The following is a 24591-nucleotide window of genomic DNA, read 5'->3' as shown; positions in this document are numbered from 1 at the left end:
GATTTGGCTACCCGGGCAGTTCTTGCCCATGCAGGTGTGCATAATGCGTAGGAATGCCAGACAGACCTGAGTCACAGGTAACCTCCCCTGCATACATGCAACACACCTAATCACACCTGAGATAAAGAGAAAACTGCTTCTTTCCTACTTTACTTGCCTAACAGCTATAGGTGCTGCTACTAGGAACTCCTCCATTTACCCTGGAGAAAAGAAAAACAAGCCAGAGGGAGTTGTTTAAAAAAAACAAACGACAACAGCAGCAGCAAAAAGGTGGAGGGAGTGAAAAGGTGTGAGACAATCCTGGATCAGAAGCAACCAGGAGACCTGAAGAGGTGGGTCAAATTGATGAGCTCTTCTTTCTTTCCTTCCTTCCTTCCTTCCTTCCTTCCTTCCTTCCTTCCTTCCTATTTCAACTTTGCATCTGAAATAAAACTAGAGTGTGTGAAAGGGGGAAGAGAGGAAGAGCAAGGGGGAGTCAGGATAAGCCAACCTTACATTTGGAAATGACAATGCAGCAGTGAAACAAGTCTCTCTCTGTGTGTCTCTTCCCCCAACACACACACACACATGCACACAGCACACACACACACACACATCCCTTGCCACTGGAGGAAGTTCTTGCCTTGGTGTGTGTGTGGATGGCTGTTCTTTGGATTGTTGCACAGGATCTGGACTTTGAAATGGAATCAGCATGAATGAGGTTTGTGGCACAAAAGTTTTGTTCTTGGTCCCTGCATTTATTTTTGATTATCTGTTTATTTATGTTACTTGTTTAAAGAGACAACTAATGATTAATCAGAGAGAAAAGTGAAAAGAAACACAGGGCTTCTTGCACAGGTAAGCAAGCAGGCAAAACGGCTGAGGTAGCCCTGTGTTCTTTTCCACTTTAAAGTTAGACCGTAAGTTGTGTTCCCTCTTCTTTGCACGGTTGGAACTTGGCACAAGTTCTTGATCAGCCAGTTTGATGCAGCAGATCAGAGCATTCCCCCCACCCCCTCTTCGCTCTCTTGCTGGAGACTCCTTTTTATCTGAATTAACCAGGCTATTCATATAATTCCTTTGCGCCCACATACCCATGCAGTTTCTCTTTCTCTCTGTGTACATTCGCAGGGCACATTAGGAAATTACAGGGAAGATGGCTATCAACAATAATGTGTTCTTCTCAAACAGAGGAAGGTGAACTTTTCCTGAGTGAGAACGTTGACATTTCCCTCCCACAATATCCCTGTGTTGTTAACAACTTCATAACAGGCAGACATTGGGCAGTAAACTTGATCTTGGCATGGCAGTATAGTGAAGAACAGTTTTCCTTAACTAATTAATTTCAACCTGTCGTGCCATTTGTAAATTTGTTAAAAGTGGAGAAGAATGGGGGAGAGAGGGAGGATTATAGTAACTCTCCTAGCAGTTAGAAGACAGCGGCTGGGTATTTTTAATATGTTATCAATGTTTAGGGCTCTAAGCACAGATTCACATACCATTTTTATTTCACATAAGCCCCGTTCTGACTTGATTGTTGTTTAATTGAGAATCACATAATCTGTATAATTGAAAATAATGTACTTGTCCTGATTTCAGATGTTAATGTCTTTAGGAAAGAATGTGTGAGAATGAGGAAACTAGGTAGATTAACAATGTGCATGAGATTTAAGATAAATTGGATGGATTGTTTGATTGCTTGAGAAGTAGTTTAAAATAGGTAAAGCAGCAGATCTGGAAGAAGGGCAGATAGAAGTGAGGTTATAGGATGTGGACAGAGATGATGTTGGTCTGCATACAAGGAAGTCACTAAAGATCAGCTTCAAACCTCTAGTCAGTTCTAGAGCTCAAGTATGATATGGGTCCCTGAGAATTAAAAAGTGAAGTTAAGAACATATGCATAGTATATTTCTCTTTACCGCTAAGCTCACTTTCAGGTTAGAGAGACATTTTGGATTTTAGCTGAGGAAGGATTCAGGTAGCTCTAAATATTTGTTCTTGTTTGCAGTATTAGATGTCATTTTTTCTCTAATGGAAAGACTATCAATGTGTTGTTTACAATGCTAATTGATTATATCTCTATAATCTCTATTGTTGTGGCTACTGTTGGAAAACCGTAGCCACAGCAATAGGTCACATTTCGGATCTCCAAGAAGTGTTCCTGGGTTCTCCCCAATATAAAAGTTGTCAAAATGTCATAAATTTGGGTAATTTGGGAAGGAGGGAATATCCCAGCCACAGAAAGACAAGACCCAACTAGATTACTGACTTCTTTACAGTTTAGCAATACAAGACAAATCAATATGATGTTTCTGATAAAGAAAAGAGCGGTTTGGTTTTTACTGTGTATAATTAGGGCATAGCATCTTTTCTTTTTACAACGGCCATACTTAAAATATTATCTGTGATGTGTCATCTGTGACAACAGAGGAATGCAACAAAGGAAACAAGAGTTGCCTCGTGTCTCTAATTGATACCTGCTTATTATGCAAGCTTGAGTTCTAGCATTTCCCTCTGTCCGTTAAATACTAGATCAAGCTGAAATGCAGTCATAACAAAATCTGCAAAAAAAAATTGTTTTAGAAAATATGTAATTTTTGGCTTTATTAATGATGAGAAGGTTGGTCATGGAAGCCTATTCATTAGCTAAAAGGAAGGAAAATGAGAATAGTCAAATGGAAAGACTGGGGAACTGTGTTTTTATTGCTTTGTAGAAATAGAGATATCTCTATCAGTGTTTCACCTTGTATAGTCTAATTTATGTTTGTTTTCAATATACTCGTCTGTGTGGGATCCTTGGTGCTCTCTGATCTTGGTTGTTGTTGTTCTATCAATATTCTTCCACTTATTTTGGCCATGTAAGGTACTAGAGTGCCCATTCATGCCTCAAACTCAATGGAATTTGTAATTTATCAAAAGTGGTTATCTAAGTGAAGTAATATTCTGAAAGAGTGGCCATGGGAATTTGATGACTGGAAATCTGGAACAGCTCAAAATAATACATTTGGGATCTAATTTTTTTGGGGGGGTATGCTTTGCATAAAGGTATGGGAGAAGGAAATTTATCACAAGTGTGTGTAAGACTGTCTTACCTAATATCACCCAATTCATGCTATAAAAGCACCTGGAAGAAGTTTGTCTGTAGTCCCTCTACTTGATTTCTTTTTCAGTGCAGCGACCATGATCAGGGCCTTCCCAGTGGCAGCCCCTTCAGGTTGTCAAACTGAGGAGAGGCCTATTCACCCAGACTATTCAAGGTTATCAGATCACCTATCATATTACCCATCCTTCCTATGTATTTATCATTTATATATTTATTGTTTCTAACCATTGTTGGTTTTCTGGTAGTTTTAAGAGTTGGTGTTGTTGCTATTTGTATAATTTGATGGATTGATGTTGCTTCTGTACTAAAAAAATTCTGTTTTGGTCTCCTCATGGTTACTAGTAGAGAATTGCATGCTTCATAGTCCACTGCCTTGTGTGCTTCATTTATATGCTGTCCAGAGTCATCTTCTGATGCAGTAAGGTCATTGTCATTGTAGAACATTTGTATAGAATTCTTGCATAGATGTCTTTTTCTGGAAATTATTTCCTTGGGGGTTGATTGATTGATTGCTTCTGTTTTTCTGCCATTTGTAACATTGTCTCTATGTACGTCAGAAACCTTCATTTGTACCTTTCAAGTGGATTATCTCTTCTTTTTCAATTTCTCTTTTCAGCTGCAAATTTCTTTTTCTTCTCTCTTTCTCCCTCCCTCCCTCTGCTGTACAGTACTTCCTCCTTTGACGTGACTGTCCTATTACCATCTGTTTCAAAAGCTGGTCTTTTCCCTTACATTTTCCATCTTGCAAAGCTTTTGATGCAAGAGTTGAAATGGCTTCAAATGTTGCCATAGGTGTGGCACCATCTTCTTGTGCCTTTTTTTTTTTTTTTTTTTTTTGCTCCTCTGAAAGAGAATTTTTGTAGAGGAACATGCTATAGTTCAATGTCTTTCTACATACTGGATAGTGAAGTTGATTGGATTTAAGCAGAAGCTTTAAAGACGTAACAAAATAGGTAGGAGGTATCTTGCCCCATGTCTGAAAACAGTCCAGCAAGTTATTTGGTAGATAAATGTTGAATAACTATATTCAATTCAACTTCCTGTCTTCTCATGGACTTACTTTCATTGTTTGTCCCTAATAGTGGCAAATGATGGAAGTGAAGCATGCATGAAAATAAAGGAAATGCTTAGCAAATGGTTTAACACTGCAATAAGACAAATGCATGATATCCCCTTGTTTGTTTAATTTATTTATGAATAGGCACAAAAGGTTTGGTGCAGAGTTATTAGAGGAATGATGATTGGGGACACGAATGTGCATACACTTTAGTATGCAGATGTTACTACCTTGTTGTCTGAGAACCCAGAAGATTTGCAGCAAATATTAAATGAAAGAATGCAATCAATTCTGTAATATAGTTCTGAAAATTTATGTGGGAAAGATCAAGGTAGTTCTTTTTGACTGAGACAATTAAGTGAATAGCTGAAAACTATATACTGATGGCAAAAATTAGAGTAGGTAGATGCATTTGTATCATGGTATAATGTTTATTAAAGTTCAAATGGATGGAAACATTTGAAAATGATTAAATATTGATAGAAAAGTAGGGAATAATAGGAGGGTCTGTTGAGCAATGTTGGACTTCAGAGTTTAGTGATCATAGTCACAAATTCTGAAACCCAACATTATTTAACAGATACCAACCATAGGTGATTCTATGGCATGCTTGGTGCTCTCTGAGCTTAGTTGTTTGCTTGCAGACATTTCTTTACCCAACTAGGTAATAGCATCAGCACTAGTAACTGTGGGGTTTGCTTCCTGTTTATGTACAGTAATTTGTCTTGCCAGTGTATTTTGTTGGAGGTGTGGTTATCTAAGGAGAAAGCTATGGAGAGAGATAGTGAATGGGAGTGGTAATACTAAATTACTGCATTTCTTTTACTTTCCTCTTATTTCAAAATTTAAATTTATTTGACTTATTACTCATTCCTTTCCTACCCTTTGCATATTATTGCTTACCCTAAAAGAGAATAATGTGATAGGTACATATGTGGATAAAAGCTTACCAGAGGTGGATTTCAGCAGGTTCTGACCAGTTCTGGAGAACCAGTAGCGGAAATTTTGTGTAGTTCGGAGAACCGGTAGTAAAAATTCTGACTGGCCCCACCCCCATTTATTCTCTGCTTCCCAAGTCCCAGCTGATCAGGAGGAAATGGGGATTTTGCAGTAACCTTCTCCTGGATTGGGGAGGGAATGGAGACTTTACAGTATCCTTCCCCTGGAGTGGGATGGGAATGGAGATTTTACAGTTTCCTTCCCCTGCTATGCCCACCAAGCCACGCCATGCCCCAGCCACGCCCATAGAACCGGTAGTAAAAAATTTTGAAACCCACCACTGAAGCTTACATTACTTTTTTATCATCTATCTAAGCCAGAGAAAGGAAATCATTTGTTTTTGGATCTATAATTTTATTGTCTATTTAAATCAGGTGCAGACAACCTGCAATCCAAGGAGTACATATTGTGCAGCTTTTGAATATTTTTTTGTCCTGAATTCTTCACCCCCCCCCCCCCCCGCAAAAAAATCATTGTTGATGTTTTCTACCATTTGAAGGCAGGAAACAAACAGCAAAAAGGTGTAAGCCCTAAAACAAACTTATCACAATTAAAAAGATCTTCCCCAAACAGGAAAACTCAGAAAATGCCATCCCAGCTGCCCTAATATAATTATGACCTTCCTAGTTTGTAACATCTCTCAGTGACTTAAATACCACAGCCTTCTTGCCTTTGTTTTTTGTTTTGAAGTTTTTAGATTGCCAGGAATTGATAACCAGAGGGAGACGAAGTTACATTCTCTTTTTATCAAACCCTGAAACAAGAAATAAATCATCTAGGTATTAACTGACCATGGAGAGCTCTTATATTCCATAAGCGCTATATAAGTGTTTAAGAATGAAGCCAGTAGCAATTTGGCCTTAAGGAAACAAATTTCAAGAGGGATGTATGCAAAACTGTTGTCCAATAGCCTAGCAGAGCTGCAAAAGAGAAAGAATATGCCCAAAGACAGACAGGGAGGGAAAGAAAGTGTGCTGACACTGAATCCTTTCATAGCTTCTGGGATCTGGGCATAACAAAAGAGTTGTTGTATCACTCCCTTGTTGTAGTGCTGACTGATTCTTGCACAGCACATTGAAGAGTTCATTTTGCAGAAACACACAAGTTAGAACGGCTGTCAGAGTACAAAAGCTTAAACATACAAGAAGGAGAAATTAACAAAGGATCCCCCTCACAAGCATGCAAATAAGGGAAGAGAAGGCAACATAATTCCTTACACGTTTTCTTCCTCTTTTCTTTGTTTTGGTTTTTCTGGTTGTTCTGCTAGTGGGGAATTCTGGGATTCGAAGTCCACAAGTCTTAAAATTGCCAAATTTGGAGACCCCTGTTCTAAACTTTACACACCTAGAAGATTTTGGAGTAAGCCTTTTAACATCGCTAAAAACAACCCAAAAAATAATCAATTTAGGGACTCTCGGGGCCAGAAGAATGTGGTCAGAGGGCTGCATATGATGCATGGGTATCCAACCCTAGATTAGATGATAATCAATCTAAAGCAAAGGCTGACAATCTTTTTCAGACTGAGTTGTATTTTGCATTATTCTAGTCTAGGGGTATCAAACTAGATTTCTTCGAGGGCCAGATCAGCATTGTAGTTCTTTGTGGGCCGACGGGGGTGGGGTGGGGTGGAGAGATGGGACCCTTCCTGCAGCACCCTGCCAGCCAAAATGGGATGCCCCATTTTGGCTGGCATAGTGCTGCAGGAGGCTGTCCAGGCCAAAAACGGGGTGTGAGGGGTGGCACACAGTGGGCCAGTCCTTTGCTATTTGCAGGTTGGCCCCACAGGCCAGATTTAAGTATCCCACTGGTCGGATTCGGCCCGTGGGCCTTGAGTTTGACACCCCTGTTCTAGTCTCTGACAATGCCTCCAAACTAGTAGTTTACTGCTGAAAATGCTCTGGGAACTGGAAAGGTGGCAATGGTGGAAACCTGTAGTATGTGCATGGTGGAAACTCTAGGAACTTGTAGTTCTCCAAGTGTTGATGAATGTCATCCCCTAACAGGCCTAGGTAAAGTGGCCAATGGTGACAGATATGGGAAGTTGTGGTTCAACAATATTAGAAGGCCACAAGTTGCCTACCTATTATTTGTGCTATTTGGAAAATACTTTCCAGCAGTTGACTTGGGATGTTTTGCATGCAAAGATGTTCTCCACTACAGTGTCTTCCAGATGTTATTTCTGTTTCCCTAATTACAGGAAAAAAATCTATCCATAGCCATTTACATTCAATTGGGCATACCATATACTTTTTGTTTTATACGTAGTTGATTAAGAATGATCATATCAGAGTATCATATTTTACCCTAATACCCTAACATCTGTACACACACACAAACACACACATATCTATATCTATATCTAAATACTTTCACTTCCAAAGGATGGAGCAGTTACTTGGCTAAGATCATACCGTACAGTAACTATATCAAAATTATAACAACTGCCAATAAAATAAATTGCTGTCAGTTTTAAATGTATCAAAAAGCTGGCCATGGATCATACCTAATGTTCACCATCTCCTTTACCTACAGAAATTTCACTAAATAGGCACACTTATACAATTGCTCCTAATTAGCATCAATTAATGATTTCTGAAATATTTAGCATAGGGTTTTTATTGTAAATGACTTACTTCACTACTTTATATGGCTTGGAGGTAGCACTGCATGCTTTGGGGTGGACCCCTTGTCTTTGGGGTACTGGTTATTGAGCTGTTGCTTTGGGGTATTTTTTCACATTCAGTGTCTGTGTATGGAATGTGCTAAAGAACAGAGTATAATTATCCATCGAGTTTATACCTTAATCAAATGTATTCATTCATTCATTCATTCATTCATTCATTCAATTTGTTTACTGCACCATGGGTGACAAATGCCACAGAACCATGATTATGACATCACTGCAATAGAAAAAGGAAGTGTTTTGCAGACCATAAATGATTTTATTCTTTCCCTTTATAGCAACCAGGTTCAGTAATTGCAGGTATAAGGAAAATCACACAAACCATTTTATTAGGTTCCTTGTTTTTTTAAAAAACAAAACCATGTTAACTGAATCCCTCCTGTAAGAATGCATGTTCGGGGGGGTGGGGGGTGGCAGTGGAGAGATGGCATTGTTTTTCATACAAATAGATTAGGACTACTCCGTCAATCTGTAAAACATGCAAGGCAACCAACAAGATGATCCCTAAAACTCTAACTCTTGGCTCCCATCTAAAGATCATCTGGATTTTTTCAGCTCAGGCCATAACCCAGATCTAAATACACATTGAAAATTAGGGTCCTCCACTCTGAACATATGACTAATTACTAGCGTCATTGAAGAAAGGAAATAAAGGATAATCATAACTTTTTTTTCCTTTGCACAGCATTCCCCTGACCCAGAAGTGAAGTCAAAACTTACTGACCAGCAGTCTCGCAACACATCAGAGGGAGAAGTGCAGAATTCAGCCTCTAACTAGTTCTATCCTTCCTTTTCTTCCTTTGATGCTTTTATAGTATTTTTATGGGAGAAAAAATGTCACTAGTTGCAAATCTACCTCTTTGCTTTAACTGAAGTGTGGTGTAAACCCATTGTGAGGCAATGGCAGAAGGACAAGAAAGAAAGGAAGCTGCTGAGAGAGGCAGGGATTGGCAGAGATAACTCCTACTAATGGGGAAATGGCCCACTACCAAGCACTGCAGAGTGCCAGCTTCACAACTTGCCAAACAGAAAGTGTGTGATTTGTGCTGAGCTGAGGAGCTAGAACTAAATCTGCTGATGGTGGTGTGGAGTCACAAGAGTATGGGGTGCTTTATCCATACAAATCCTTGTATGGAAGGCATTTATGGTTTTAAAGGCACTTCCCTCAAGATGTTATAGTGCAAGATAGAAATACACATAATTGTGTACTGAGAGAAAAATACCACAGTAATGGGTTAGGATCACATGAATGAGTTAAAAGTTGTAGGACTTATGCCGATTATTAGCCCCCCGCTGCATAACTGCACATATTTGGAAGGCCACCATGAAGATGTGATTTTCCTACTATCAGGGCTGGCTTTAGACCAAGGCTGAGTAGGTTAGAGTGCCAAAGCTTAAGGAATGTCAATGCCATCCTGCCTTCTGAAAAGAAAGCCCACAAGAAATTTCATTTACATTTATTCTATCTTTAATGAATCAACCTTTAGTATTTTAATACAGGGTTTTAGGTACTATATTTTTGCATTGAGGCTTAGTAGTTTCGATAGATGATAGAGAGGGGATAGGATGGGAGGGGAGGGGAGGGGAGAGGAGAGGGGAGGGGAGAGGGGAGAGAAGAGGAAAGGTAACAAGTTAAAAAATGTTTACAGATACTGGACTCAAATTATTCCTTCCTTCCTTCCTTCCTTCCTTCCTTCCTTCCTTCCTTCCTTCCTTCCTTCCTTCCTTCCCTTCCCTTCCCTTCCCTTCCCTTCCTTTCCCTTCCCTTCCCTTCCCTTCTTTTCTTTTGGAGGTTTACAGATTATTTGACTTTCTAACTACCTTTATCTTTTATATTGGCTATTTTATATATAATAGCTCTCCTCTTCTAGTGAATTTATGGCATTTGATTACTTTTTCCATTACAGTACTGGTTATATGATTTACTATTACCACATTTGAGTTGGCTATCTGACACAAATCCATTCCTCTACGACTGTCTCTGGACTAATAGGCACCAGACCAAAAACTGGCACCATGCCATGTAGTTGTTAGTGTTTTGTACCTAAATTATATTCCTGAAAAATTACCCACGTAGCTGCTCCGTCAGCAGCATCATTAGCAGAGTTGAAGGGTGTGGACTTTACAATGATCTGAGGCGCAAAATTCTACACAGGCCTGCAGGTTATATCTGGAACTAAGGGCATACTGTGCAGCTCAGGTAAAGTCATGCCCGCCCAACCTTGAGGCAGCAGAAAAGTATACTGGCATAGCATTTGCTCCCTCCACTGCCAACTCCTATCACGCCCTTTTAGTGCATGTTCTGGTCTGCCAGGGAATAGAGGTGTTTTGATTTCAGCTGCACATGACCAGACTTAGAGGTTTAGCCATCTGTCAGAGTAGAAGTTCCTGAAGTCTCTTCGACAAGGTGATTTTCAGGCTGGGGAAATGGGGAGTTCACCAAAGCATTCAGTTTGAAAGACAGCTGCCAAGCCCAATTGCCTTGTGTCACATATGGATCTGAGGGTGTATGTGTGTGTGAAGGCGGGATCTTGATTCCAATAGCAAAATGTACCAGGTTTGATTCACCTTGATGGTGCTACAGGATGTTGTCAGGTTAAGAGGAAAATTTAACATCAGGAGAGCTAATGTCAAGCCAAAGCCCAAGGACAACACAGTGAAATCCAATCATGCCCAGATTCTGGACAGATTCATGTCAAACTAAAGCTAGAAACTTCTATCCCATTAGACACATCCTGAGAGATTTTAGGGTATGGCTACCCTGAACCTCTTCCCTCCCACACCCTCCAGCTCAGGACTGGGCAGTCTCTTAATCTATTCTAAGAAAGCTCTGCATTGCCAGAACTCCTATCCACTAATTTTCCATGTGCGCATTCCAGCACAGCTAAGGACCTTTGTGATTGTGGCAAGTGTGGGCCAGGAAAGAGATGGAGACAGTGTCATGAAGGGACATCCATCACTAAAGAAAAAGAAAAAAACTATCCCATGCTCTGGTGTAAGTAGGGAAAGTGTGAGTGTGCCTTGGTTTGAGTGTGCCTTGGCATTCTCAAGCTGTAACTGTATACTGGCCTCATGAATCATCTTATCCACAGAGCGGGACAGATATATTACATTTGGGGTCTTTTCTACCTACTGATCCTCCCTCAGGCGTTGTTCTCCTGGGTTAAAATCAGAAAAGTACCATGTAAGTGCAGACAGAGAATGGGAATATGACAAAGATCTACAATATATGATTCTGGGGACTTTAGGAAGGCAAAATATGGAGATATATACTGCTATAAATCAGGATTGGGGAGGGAGGGGAGATAAATTTAAAAACTTCCTTGTCAGACTCAAGTATTCCCAATGGGAGATAATTCCTAGGAGGTGCCACCAGTCAGGATGAACCGCTTCACTCTCCCTAGTTGGTCCAGCTGTAGAGTTTTTACTCCAGAGAGCCTCCTTCAATTAAAGAATCCAAATCAATAGATATAAAAATGTGTTTATTGGTAAAGGCTGGTTGGAGAGAGCTGGTTTGGTTTTTCTGTTTGGTTTTATGTTCATAAACAGTTTCTCTTTTTTTGTTTGTTTGTTCTTGTTTTGTCCCCCACCTTCCCCAAACACTTATTTTTACTTTTATAGAAAGTGGGGAAGAAATGAAAGCCAGCATCGTACAGGGAGACTTATGATTGTTTTGCCCAGTCGTGGACAATTGTAAAAGCTGGATCTAGCTAACAATTTAGAAATTATCTAGGGACTAAATCCCCCTTCTTAATCATTCTTGAAGGAATTATAAAGGCAGATTCTGTTTTCACAGGTTCTCTCTTTTGGAATTTTGTGAGACAGGCTCTTCTTGAAATAAAAGCCAAATCAATCTATCCAGACCTTTTAGCACAGGGTCAATTCATCAGGTGCTTTAGGGAGCTCTGTGGGATCATACCAAAATTAGGGGCTTATCATATAATGCCATAAGTCCTGATCATTCTTTTGTGTTGCTTTTATATCTCTGAGAAATGTACATCTGTATACATGTCTGGACATGAGCTATGCGGTCTGTTGCTCTAGTTTTAAGTGACCATCGTACAGACATGAACTGTGTGACTAACACCTTAGAAGAGGGCACGTTAGAGTAACACAGCTTTTCCAATTGGGTGCCCTCTAGATGAGCTGGTATAACCATTTATTGTGTTGCCATAGTTGCAGGGCATACAGACATTTTCAGGGTCCTCCTGTCTGGAGGACACTGAATTAAATATTGATGAACTAATTAAAACAAATATTGATTTGATTCATACATACAACTTTGTAACATGCTTTGTGTCAGCATTAACATTTATTTAATATTGCTGATCTCTCCCCTGAAAATCAATTATTATTAACAAGATTTGCACAATGTGGCAGAAATCCAAAGTGTTAGATGGTCAGAGGAGATTCCTTCTCTTCTCTTGCACTTGCTTTCCCTTTCCAATAATAATTGTGTTTCCCAAATTGTACTACATTCTTTTAAGATAAAGAATAAATAACTACTGATCCCAGACTCAGATATTGCCTTAAATGTATATGTAGATGTGTCTAATTTCCAAGCAAGAATGCTGCCCGCCTTACATAATCTCCTCCTACACACATGCCATTCATGTTGTTATTTTCCTTTTCCCCCCACAGCATGTCCTATAAACAAGTCCTTACTCTGACTGACCTTCTCCAGCAGTAGGAAGATTCATCCAAACTAACTTTGGTTATATGTAGACAATAACGCTTTTTCTACTGCTTTATATTGAATTAAGGGCTCTTCTACATGTCTTCTTAAGCCTGGCACAAAGGTGCCTTATTAACCATTCTATAAGAACACGTCTTCATGACATTGTCAGCATTGGTATAATGGTTACGGTACTGGCCTAGAAACCAGAAAATAGTAAGTTCTAGTCTTGCCCTAGTCATAAAAGTCAACTGGGTGACTTTGGATCAGTCATTTTCTCTCAGTCCAACTCACCTCACATGGTGGTGGTTGTGGGGAAAAAGAGGAGGAGGAAAGAGTATTATATACCATATGTTTGCCACCCTGAGTTACTTATAAGGTAATAAGGCAGGATAAAAATCAAATAAATCATAGATTTCAGCAGATAGCTGAGGCTATCTAATTTTGATGTTAGCTAATCTGAATATGTTAAAGAGGTGTTTCCATCTTCTCCCAGCACAAACATTGCTCCATAGACAATTTGTGATGTTTTGTCAGCAAGCATGATGATGCCATGGTGAGGGACTGGGACTAGGGAGCACAAGGTATTTATTTATTTATTTATTTATTTATTTACTTACTTACTTACTTACTTACTTACTTACTTACTTACTTACTTATGCATTCTTAAACTATCTCTAAACTGGCTAGCCATTTTATTGGACCTTAAGGTAGCCAGAGAGTTATGATTAAGCTTCTGAACTGGGACTAGGAAGACCCAAGTTCAAGCCTCCATTCAACTAAAGAGCTGACTGAATAACTTAAGCACTATCTACTTCATAGGGTTGTTGTGGAGGGCAGAAACATCCATAGCAGCCAATTATTTCATCAAAATATTGCTATTGTTGCAGCATCCTGATGCAAATTCTGCCCCGTGTGTGCTCCATTGCCAGCAGAAGTGAACAAGCTTAAGAGTGTGAATTGCAATGTCACAACATGTGTTGGTTATTTTCACCCACTCACCCTCCCCTGCTCATCCCCCACTCCCACTCCTGCTTCCTCCCCACCCCCCACTCAGATGTCTATGTTTGTGGGATAAAATGAAGGATGCCCTCTGCAAAGGCTGCCTTGAAATGCCAATGGTGAAATAGTAAATAAATATGGGAACTCTTGGGAAATTTCTTGGTGGAATTACATAAGTGGGCAATCTCTCAACAACTGAACTTGAGGGAAATATATACTCTTCCCTTGTAACCCCACTAATGTAAAAATGATGCATTAGATGAATTCCAAGATTTCCCCATTCAGCCTTGCCCAGTAGCTATAATGATAATTGGTCCCTTTCTACCTTCCCAGATTCAATTCTTGACGTATCCTTTTCAAAAATGAAGTGGATAGGAATTTTAAAACAGTGAAAGAACCCTGCTGCCAGATGAGGCAAAATGAACCTCTGCTCTTTGAAGATTGCTTCCTTAACAGTTTCTCTCTGAAGCCATTACATCCGAGGCAACTATTTGTTCACATAAATCCTCGGGAGCGATGACAGGATCTAGGCAGTGGAAGGGATTCTGCTGGATATATATTGGCAGAGAAATAACTAAAAACAGAGAAAGTGTTTCAAGAACAGTCAAAAGATCCTTCTCGCCAGACATCAGCCTTACAAATAATCATTAATATAATTATATATAATATTTTAGGCAAAGAGAAAGTGAAATTAGGCAAGCCTATTAGAGTAGGAGAATCACAATAGAAAGAAGTTGGTTGAAAATGCTGAATCCCCTCCCTTCCCACTGAAACCAAAGGAAATAAATTGCAAGTTCCAAGTGACAATGACTGGCATTGTGAGAACTGAGCAGCAATGGAATGACAATGGATAATGTCACCATCAATAACATTCTATTGCAGAAAGGTAAACAATCATCCCGAAGATGACAATGGAATACAAAGTAGTGAGCCTATGTGGGGTAGGGATTAGATCTGGGGGGGGCGGGGATCAAATTTAAATTTACCCCCAACCGTGAAACTCACTGGATGACTTTGGTCCAGTCACACACACTGAGCCCACCTTACATCAAGGAGATCCTGATTTCTTTTGAGCTCTTGCAGAGGAGTGCGGAGGGGGCTTAGAAGAAAATATCCAACAGGAAATTGGAAAATGTAGGAATATGTGAGCTTAGCCTGAGAAAACAGGAAAACGGGAGGGAAAAAAAGTCAAAAGTTTCTCTGGTTTGACTGTCTTTGATATAAGAAGGGGAAATGCTGTCAAGACTTTCAAGATTCAGTTATTATATCTATATCAAGTCAGTTGAGCTCTGATATTTCTTTTGGTGTCTGTTTCCTGAGCTGGCCTACCTTAGAGGGCTGACAGCTCCTCAAAAAAAGACCGGAAATAAATTGGACAAAGAAAGTGGTCTGTTATAATACAGCTTTGCTATATAAAATATTTAGATTGCTTTACTTATAGACACGGAACGCCGTTACCTTCCCACCAAAGGTGGTCCCTATTTTTCTACTTGCATTTTTACATGCTTTCAAGATGTCTTCGGACAGCGCTGGCTCTTCAGCTTTGAAAAGGAGATGAGGACCGCCCCCTAGAGTCAGGGACTAGCACATATGTGCGAGGGGAACCTTTACCTTTTTTAGTTATAGATAAGTCTTGCTAAGCTGCAAAAATTCTAATTATAGTTTCCTTTTTCACACACTCCCCACCTCTGCAGAAAAAAAGGAAACGATCCAAACTAGATTAATGGTTTTCAGTTTTACCAATCTCAGTGGCAGAAACATGATTCATTCTTCTGTTGATGTACAACTAAATCATATATTATTTTCATATTTTCATCTCTCTAGGGATGTAATAGAAATTGCTACCTCACCACACTTGGCTATGTAGTTAAATTATCACACATACTCCAATAGCACAAATTTATACTTAGCTGCAGCCACAAAGATTTCGGCAGTGTATTGACATGTCAGAATAATTCACTATCTAGAACTAGTCATGAGCCCCAGCTGGATGAATGCTCTTGCATGAAGAAGTTAATTTTATTTATCTCCGTGCGCAATCAGTAATCATACAGGCCACTACAACTCCTATTTATAACTGCTAGGTGGGAAGACTTCATCACATTATCAGATCATGAGCCCATTCTCTTTTAAAGTACAGGAGCTGTTCTCTTATATATTAAAAGTATATGCTTACCTGGCACAGATAATATGATTCTCTATGAATGCAGCACAGCTCAGACAAAAACATCATTACCAAAGACAATGCAGATAGAAATGTATTGTTTGTTTTAATAATACAACAATGCCAGCAATGATACTGCTGATCATAAAGTGACTGCAGGCGCCTTGAATGTGACAGGCCATATAAGCAGCTGATGGGCCCTAGACCAACTGATGTAGTTAGATTTATCCTGCCCTCTCAAGGTGACTTAGTGGGGATTTCCCTTCTTATTATCTCCACAGCAGCTGTCTTATGACTGAAGGAGGTTGGGCCGAGACAGTGCCCAAAGTCACCTGATGAGTCTTTAGGGCTGAAGATGGCTTATCCAACACCTTAAACACTTTGCTAGCTCACCTTCCAACTGTACAGAAGCTGCTCATTGATCCTGGGCCTAGGTGTGTGGCAACTATTTATGTATCTGCATGGCTTAGGAGGATGACCAAAAGCAGCTCCTGCATTCACCAACCATGCAGAACCAACCCACATTGCATCACCAAGTCATTTCCTATAAGCATAACAGCTTTATGGACTTTGTTTCAAAAATAGCACAGGATGCATTCATTCTGCAGCACAATTTTACAGCTTCATAAATGTTTAATATGTTAAAATGAATTCTGGAAAATATTATCTGGAATGGTGTGTTTGACTCCAGGGAATTATCTGGATTCAAATCCCAGCTTGGATAGGTTCAAGTTTTATTTAGGCATCATGCTAAGCAAAAAAACAGATCTTACTTTGGCCAAGTCTAATGTGTGTGGTCCCAGCCGCTTTGCTTTGAAAATCATCATTTATATATTTGAGTCTTAGCTACCGTAGTTTATTTTACAGGCACAGTTGCTAATATTGTGGTTTAATGCAGTGTGTGAAACTAAAAGAGACAGGGCAGATATATGTGTGTGTATTTGTGGACAATGTGTTTGCTCTATGCAACCTGTAGTACGGCTAAACCCATGTATGGGTGTGTCAGGCAGGTTCACATTTCCACTTTGCTTTCTACATGGTGCTTTTTTCTATTAGGCATTTTTCTCTCCCTTGATGAAATACTTTCCAAATATTTGCATGGAAGGACAGCTAATGTGGTACAGTGGCTAAAATACTGCATTAGAACTGGAGGCCAATTTCACCCTTTAGCCATGCAAACCAACTGAATGACTATGGACCAGCTCACTTTCAGTAAAATAGCCAGAGAGTTGTTGGTGGAAACACTTGAGGAATACTATGTATAAGGGGGTCTTTGATGCTCTCTGAGCTTGCTTGTTTTCTTGCAGACATTTCATTACCCAAACTAGGTAACATCTTATGTGCCAGTAAGGAATGCTGTTTGCCATCAGTTTATATCACAGGTGTCAAACTTGCGGCGTCACATTGCCATCACGTAGCATTTCATGTTTTTCCCATTCACAGAGCTGGGGTGGGCAGGGACTGCACGTGAGGTATCTGGCCTGTGGGCCACCATTTTGATACCTCTGGTTTATATTCTAGTGGCTTGCCTGTCAGTGTTGGTGGGGGATGATCTTAGAGATTCTTTGATTGGACTGTTTGCTGTTGGCTTCTTTGGCAGTTTCTTGATTGGGGCAGTTTACTTGATCGTTGGTCTGATGTTAACCTTGGAGTTAATCTATGCTGCTCTGGGTGCTGATTGCTGTTGGAGAGGTGCTTGGGTCTTTTTGTTCCTTTTTGGGCTGGGTGATAGTCTCTTTTGCATAATCTGTACGGTAGATGTTGTTAATGTCTATATGTCTATTGATGGCTGATTTGCCAGAGTGCCAGGCTTCTAGAAATTCCCTGGCATTTTTGGACTTGGCTTGATCTAGGATTGTCACATTTCCCCATTGAGACTATTTATTTAATTTATTTATTTATTTATTTATTTATTTATTTATTAGTCCAATTTATATGCCGCCCTTCTCCGTAGACTCAGGGTGGCTTACAATGCATTATAGCAATAGCCTGCATACTTTTTTGTATATACCTGCTTATTAGGGCTTTCGGCCCCCCTAAGCGGTGTTGTTCTATACAAAATTGGCTTATTGCCCCCACTATCCGTGTCCTCAATTTACCTACCCCGAAAGGATGGAAGGCTGAGTCAACCTTGAGCCTGGTGAGATTTGAACTTGCACTAATTGCAGGCAGCTGGCAGCTAAGTGCTAGCACTTAACAGCACTTTAGTCTGCTGCACCACCGAGGCTCTATAATTATATAACTATGGTTAAATCTGTGTATATGTGGTGAAAATAAAGAATTTTCATCATGCCTTCTGACTGCTAGTTGGTGTTTGTGGATGCGTTCTGCCAGTCTTATGGCTGCTTGTCCTACACAGTGGTTGTTGTAGCATTGTATGGTGTAGATGACTCCTGTTTTTCCTTCTGGGGCCGCTGGGTCTTTTGGTCTGCTTAGGATGTTTTGAAGGGCTTTTGTTGGCTTGTATGCTATGCTGATTCCATGTGGTTGTAGTAATCTGTTTGTGGTTTCTGAGATATTCTTGATGTATGGCAGTGTAATTCTTTTTAGAATTTGTGTTGGTTGAGCTCTATGGGGTTGAGTGATCAGGGACTTTCTGATAAAGTTGCGTGAATATCCATTTTGTTGGGATGTGTTATATAGATGCTCTATTTCTTTTTATGCTGTTCCAAGTTGCTTTTATGCTGTTCCAGTGTGTTTGAGCTCATCTAAATAAAGTCCCTACGGAGCTTCTCTTGTGGGAGGTTGGGTTGTTGCTTTAGTAGAAGAGCACCTGGTTAGTATGGGAGGTTTTTTTGTAAACTTTTGCATTTCTAGTTTCTCTAAGATCACTCCCACCAACAGAGACAGACAAGCCACCAGAATATAAACTGATAGCAAACAGTACTCCTTACTAGCACTGATGATGTTACCTAGTTTGGATAATGAAACGTTTGCAAGAAAACAAGTAAGCCCAGAGAGACCAAGGACCCATCATGTCAACCTTGAGCTACAAATATGTTCCTTTATCGGTACTATGTATGCCACTTTGAGCAGACGGAGGACAGGCAAGATATGAACTGAAAAATAAATATTTAAAATATTAACTGTCTTTGCACAATACCTTAAACTACCATTTGGTTTGCCTATTTGGTAGAGCTATTAGACCTTGGGTAAATATTCTGGATGACCATTAGATGGTGTGAGGTTGCTATCTGCTGAGTGTCAGATTTGCAATAGAGACCTAGTGAGTCTATCTGTGTGGTCTACTGTGTTGTATGAATCCAGCTACTGTGCTCTGCTTTATAAATTATGAGTCTGGCTCACAACTTTGGAATATTATCAGTAGAACGTGCTGCACTTTAGATCCAAAGCCAAAATAATGCCTTGGAGTGGGTGTAGATGTGCATGCCACACCTGCTGGGGCTTCCTGAAGAGCACATACTTGTACTGAAATTCTCTGTCCAAGCAACAGCATTTGTAAAGAACAATGCCCCAATTTAAAACAGTTTAGCATTTCATGTAACAATTCCATAAACAAGTCTTCTACCTCTATTTAGTTTATACTGGAAGAAAGAAAGAAAGAAAGAAAGAAAGAAAGAAAGAGAGAGAGAGAGAGAGAGAGAGAGAGAGAGAGAGAGAGAAGAAACAGAGAGAAAAGAAACAGAGAGGAGAGAGAGAGAGAAAGAAAGAGAGAGAGCAAAAGAAAGAGAGAAAGAGAGAAAGAAAGAGAGAGGGAGGGAGGGAGGAGAGAGAGAAAAGAGAGAAAAAAGGAGAGAAAGTAAGAAAGAGAAAAAAGAAAGAGAGAGAGAAAGAAAGAGAGAGGAAGAGAGGGAGGAAGGAAGGAAGAAAGAGAGAGAGAGAAAAGAAAGAGAAAAAAGAAAGAGAAAGAGAAAGAGAGAGAAAGAAAGAAAGAGAAAGAGAGAGAGAGAGAAAGAAAGAGGGAGGGAGGGAGAAGAGAGAGAGGAAAAAGAGAGAAAGAAAGAGAAAGTAAGAAAGAGAAAAAAGAAAGAGAGGAGAGAGAGAAGAAAGAGAGAGAGCAAAAGAAAGAGAGAGAAAGAGAGGAGAAAGGAAGAAAGAAAGAAAGGAAGGAAGGAAGGAAGGAAGGAAGGAAGGAAGGAAGGAAGGAAGGAAGGAAGGAAGGAAGGAAGGAAGGATGGAAGGAAGGAAGGAAGAAAGAAAGAAAGGAAAGAAAGAAAGAAAGAAAGAAAGAAAGAAAGAAAGAAAGAAAGAAAGAAAGAAAGAAAGAAAGACTCTGTAAGGATGTGAGCTTGCAAGTTTACAAACACCCACCCTGCTCTCCCCAGACGAGAGTTTCCTATGGAGGCAGGGCATTTTCCACAGTCCCACCCAGCATTCTTTAACAGCTGCTGGAAATTGTTAGCACAATAGGAAATAGCTGATAGGAGGGGGTTGTTTGGAAACGTATCTTGTTTTTCTTCTTCTCCGATTTTTATTAGGCTAGAAAGTCCAAAACTCAGGAAAAGAGGTGCTTGTTTTGGCAGTGAATCATGAGTCATGTGTGCAGAGGGATGCACATTTTGAACTACTGGTAGGAGAGGCCAATTGCACCAGATCACCCACACATCAGTTGTATGTGTACATAACAGAAGTTTCAAGTTTAAGTGCTAGGGAATTTTCTTTTTTCCTTGGTTTTCTGAATAGTATTCCCTGCAAATATTATTTCTTCAGATTTGTTTTTCATTTGAGCAAGTTCACTGAAATTTCAAAACTACAATGATAGAACTTCTGTAAATATATTATAGAAGTTAAAATAAGATTTGTAACTGCTCCGGGACAGTATGATACACGACATATTCTAATTCTGATTTGAAATCTTGCAAATCTTGCAAATCATCTTCTGCAATAAATTTATTAGTCTACCTTACTAAACTGAAACAGAACTTTAAACAAGTACTTAAGGCCAGTGGAACACAATAAGACTAGTGATTTCTAGAACAAGGGAATTGTGTTTTATTGTAATCTCATACATTATGTATGGACATTATCTCATACATTATCTAAGAAGAAGTTTCCTAACAGTTAGAAAAAATAATCAGTGGAACAAATTGTCTCCAGAAGTTGTGAATGCTCCAGCACTGGAAGTTTTAAAGAAGAGATTTGACAACCATTTGTCTGAAATGGTGTAGGGTTTCCCAGTGGTGGGATTCAAGTAATTTAACAACCAGTTCTCTGTCCTAATGATTTCTTCCAACAACCAGTTTTCCAAACTGCTCAGAACGTTAACAACCGGTTCTCCCAAAGTGGTGCGAACTGGCTGAATCCCACCGCTGGGGTTTCCTGCCTGAGCAGGGGGTTGGACTAGAAGACCTCCAAGGCCCCTTCCAACTCTGTTATTCTGAATGTCTTTGCCTTGAGAAATAGAACATGTTAGGTATACAAACTCAGTTGAACCTCTGCTGGTTTTATATTTGAGGGGTGTTTTATGAAGAATCCTGAACAATCGATCCCTTCCCTAGCTACAATCATTACTGATACAATGCAGCAAAAGCTTTGCATGGCTTTGGGATGGTATAAACAGGCACACATCCATTCAGAAATGCTAACAGCCATGCAGCAGAAAAGAAGAACCTTTAGCCTTGACCAACCATTGTATTCAGTTCTTTGCTCCATGCGGTTGAACATATTTTATAGATTGCTATTCATACCGCAGGTTTTTGTAGATCTCCTCTGAAGCACAAACTTTGGGCTATGTCAAAGTCCTACAAATAGACCTAGCAATTTTGTTTGCTGGTGTGATTGCACTGGGGGAAATGAGCATGAACATAGGGAGTATTCACAAAACATTCTGGGATAAAAGCAAAATATTTTCATCAGTGTCCCATTATGAGTGTGAGAACCATAATTTGAGAGTTCCAGAAACAAAGCGCCTAATTTATTCTCTCTTAAACATAGCCAATTAACTCATGGTTTTATCTGAGGCATTGATTGGAACTGTAGTTGTTTTCTAATCAAAATTTGTCAGCACAGTGAGGAATTATTTTAGTGTTAAAAAGGTAAATGTGCTAGTTGTTCCCGACTCTAGGGGGCGGTGCTCATCTCTGTTTCAAAGCTGAAGAGCCAGCACTGTCCGAAGACGTCTCCGTGGTCATGTGGCTGGCATGACTAAACGCCAAAGGCACACGGAACGCTGTTATCCTCCACCAAAGATGGTCCCTACTTTTCTACTTGCATTTTTTACATGCTTTCGAACGGCTAGGTTGGCAGAAGCTGGGACAATAATGGGAGCTCACCCCGTTGTGCGGCACTAGGGATTTGAACCGCTGAACTGCCGATCTTTCAATCGACAAGCTCAGCGTCTTAGCCACTGAGCCATCGTGTCCCTTTATTTTATTAATTTTATTTTTATTTTATTATATTTTTATTTATATTATTTATATAAATATAAATATAATTTATTTATATTATATTTTATTTTATTATATTATATTATTAATTAAATTAATTTTAATTAATTTTATTGTTATGGTAAGTTTAATATTAGAGTTATTTTATCATTATTATCTGGAATTCATGCAAAAAACAACAGAGATTTCAAGAAGCCACTTCATTTCCTGGGGTTCACCAGCAAAGGCTAAAATGTTTGTCCTTCTGAAATTCATTGAGAGGTTTATCCAAAAAAAAAAAGTCCAAAGTGTAAGTCTAAAGAAAAAACTATACATAAAATAATAAAACAAGCAGTGATTCAGCTAAAGAGGAGCAATTGAATAGCAATGATAATAATTAAAAGACAGCAGATGTTGAGATATCATCAAAACATATTACTGGTAGTACTTTAAAAGATTATCTTTCTTCTATGGAATATTTACATACTACACTTAAAGGACTTTTCATCACTAAGTACAATTAAAGTAGTGTTTCCCATCCTGACTACTCTTTTCAGTGCCTCAAATTTCCCAGCCAGCATGCCATTGATAAAAATTCTGGAACTTGAACTTGCCATTGATAAAAATTCTGGAACACACTGAGAATTTCCCAAAGCTGGGACATGGTTGGTTAAATGAAAAGACCAATGTAGGCTATTTTGACTCTCTTCAGATTTACTGAACATCAGGTCACTCTGATCATGGATATGTTTAGGTATGTGCAAGCCACAGAGAACTACCAGCCAATCAGTGCCCAAGCTAAGCATTGAGAATTATCAGCCAATTAGTGCTTGTCTACTGGTCTGTGACCAAGAATCTCACCCTACATTCTTAGGTCCATATCTTGCCTCACTGGTGGACTTCTTTTTCTTTCTTTCTTTTTTTCTGCTGCTGCCGTGCTTGCCATGGATAAATACCTCCCTTCCCTTTCAACGTCTAATGCTGGAGTGCTGGCAGTTCTGCATTTGGATTCCTTTAGCTTATAATGCCACTATGCTAATTAAGATAGGTAGCCAGAGCTGGGAGGTAGGACCAACCATAAATCTCTTCCTTTGTGAACATAGAACATACCATGTTTCCCCAAAAATAAGACCCTGCCTTATATTTTTTTGAACCCTCAAATAAGCGCTTGGCCTTATTGCCATGCGCCCAAAAGCCCGATTGGGCTTATTATCAGGGGATGTCTTATTTTGGGGGAAACAGGGTACTTTTAGCACAAGTCAGTGATGCCTAGTCATTTCTGAAAATACATTCTTGAAATGGATTTCCTCATCAATACGCAAAAATACTGGAGAAGGGATGCACGGTGTAAACTACTAGAAAGTTCACTATGTGAGCAGTGAGCACTATATGAGAAAACTCTTTGCAAGTTAACTAATGTGACCAGTGAGGATGCTTCATCATGAATGAGTATGAGGTCTGTGCCTTTCTATACAAGATATCTGGCCATTGTTCATTCCGTGTTAGGCAGATGCTCTGATTCAGTTACCTTCTTTGAATGTCAGAAGATAGTATGAACTGGTACTGTATTGCTCCACGCAGACTGATATATACTGAGAATGGAATCTATATCCCTTCCCACCCATCTCCTTCTTTCCTCCAAGCAAGTTTTTTTATTTTTCATGCCTCTGGAGGATAGTTGGAAAGTGCAAAAGCAAAGCCTGGCGAAATCTCAGAAGTTAAGTAGAATTTCAAAAAATTCAGATTTGGGGCTTTAAAACTTTCCACTTCCCCTTATAAATAGACACAAATCATTAATTTTTTCAAGCACAATACTTCATATTTGCTAGTTCAAGGCTGCTCAGGAATTTAATGTTAATTCAGTTACATAATATTCCTGACTATCTCAGGTTATTCGGAGGTCTCTTGTGTCTGCAGCAGGGAATGTTCTATTCTATTTCTTACCAAACAGCAGTGGTAAGAAACCTGTGATTGTTTTCTATAACCCTTCCATAATCTGATGGCTCCCAAATATGTTGGAATTACATCTTCTAGATTACAGAAGACCACGTTAAAGGAGTTCAAGAATTATCAAATGAGTCTGAGCTGAGCCATTGCTGACTCCACAGTCTGCTGTATTTCAGGAAGAATGGACAAGCTCTTGGGAAGGATGTGGTTCCAGCTGCTTCTGTTCTCCCTGCTTTTTATCTTGGGCCAAGGAAAGAAAAGTAAGTTCAAAAAGTACAGTCTTGATTATGATTCTTCTCAATCCAGGCTGTTTGCCATTTGGAAACATGCCTCTGCAGGAATCATAAAATCAATGGCACTCCCAAATGTGGCTTATGTACTCTCAAAATATAAAGTAAAACATTAGCATTTAAGATTAAGTGTTACCAAGCAAAAATTGACTAATGCCTCATATTCAACTGTATGAAGTGTCAGCGAATTCGATGAATTTAACATCTGGAAATTCAACAACTATGATGATGATGATAATCAGCTGCACTAATATACAATTTTATGTGATTGTGCTCACATATCAATGGGAACAATATCAAATCTTTGTAAAAAAACAACAACATTGATCCTGTAAATTTGAAAGGAAATTATGGTATGACCACATT

At 39.4% G+C, this 24591-nt stretch overlaps 1 protein-coding gene across 1 annotated transcript in view; it reads left to right on the top strand.

Moving 5' to 3' along the window:
* ITGB4 (integrin subunit beta 4) overlaps positions 1-24591 on the top strand; it is an 82261-nt gene continuing 57670 nt past the window's right edge. Inside the window, exons 1-3 of the mRNA XM_070934619.1 lie at positions 1-77; positions 165-332; positions 24023-24195. Coding sequence (XP_070790720.1) covers positions 24117-24195 — 79 coding nt within the window. The 5' untranslated portion in view covers positions 1-77; positions 165-332; positions 24023-24116. The remainder of the gene's footprint in view (positions 78-164; positions 333-24022; positions 24196-24591) is intronic.

The sequence above is a fragment of the Pituophis catenifer genome, unplaced genomic scaffold (genome assembly GCF_029215685.1).
Source record: "Pituophis catenifer annectens isolate HBS135680 unplaced genomic scaffold, rPitCat1.0.hap2 SCAF_2, whole genome shotgun sequence".
In the NCBI taxonomy this organism is placed as follows: Eukaryota; Metazoa; Chordata; class Lepidosauria; order Squamata; family Colubridae; genus Pituophis; species Pituophis catenifer.
This window is presented reverse-complemented; position numbering and strand designations above follow the sequence as displayed.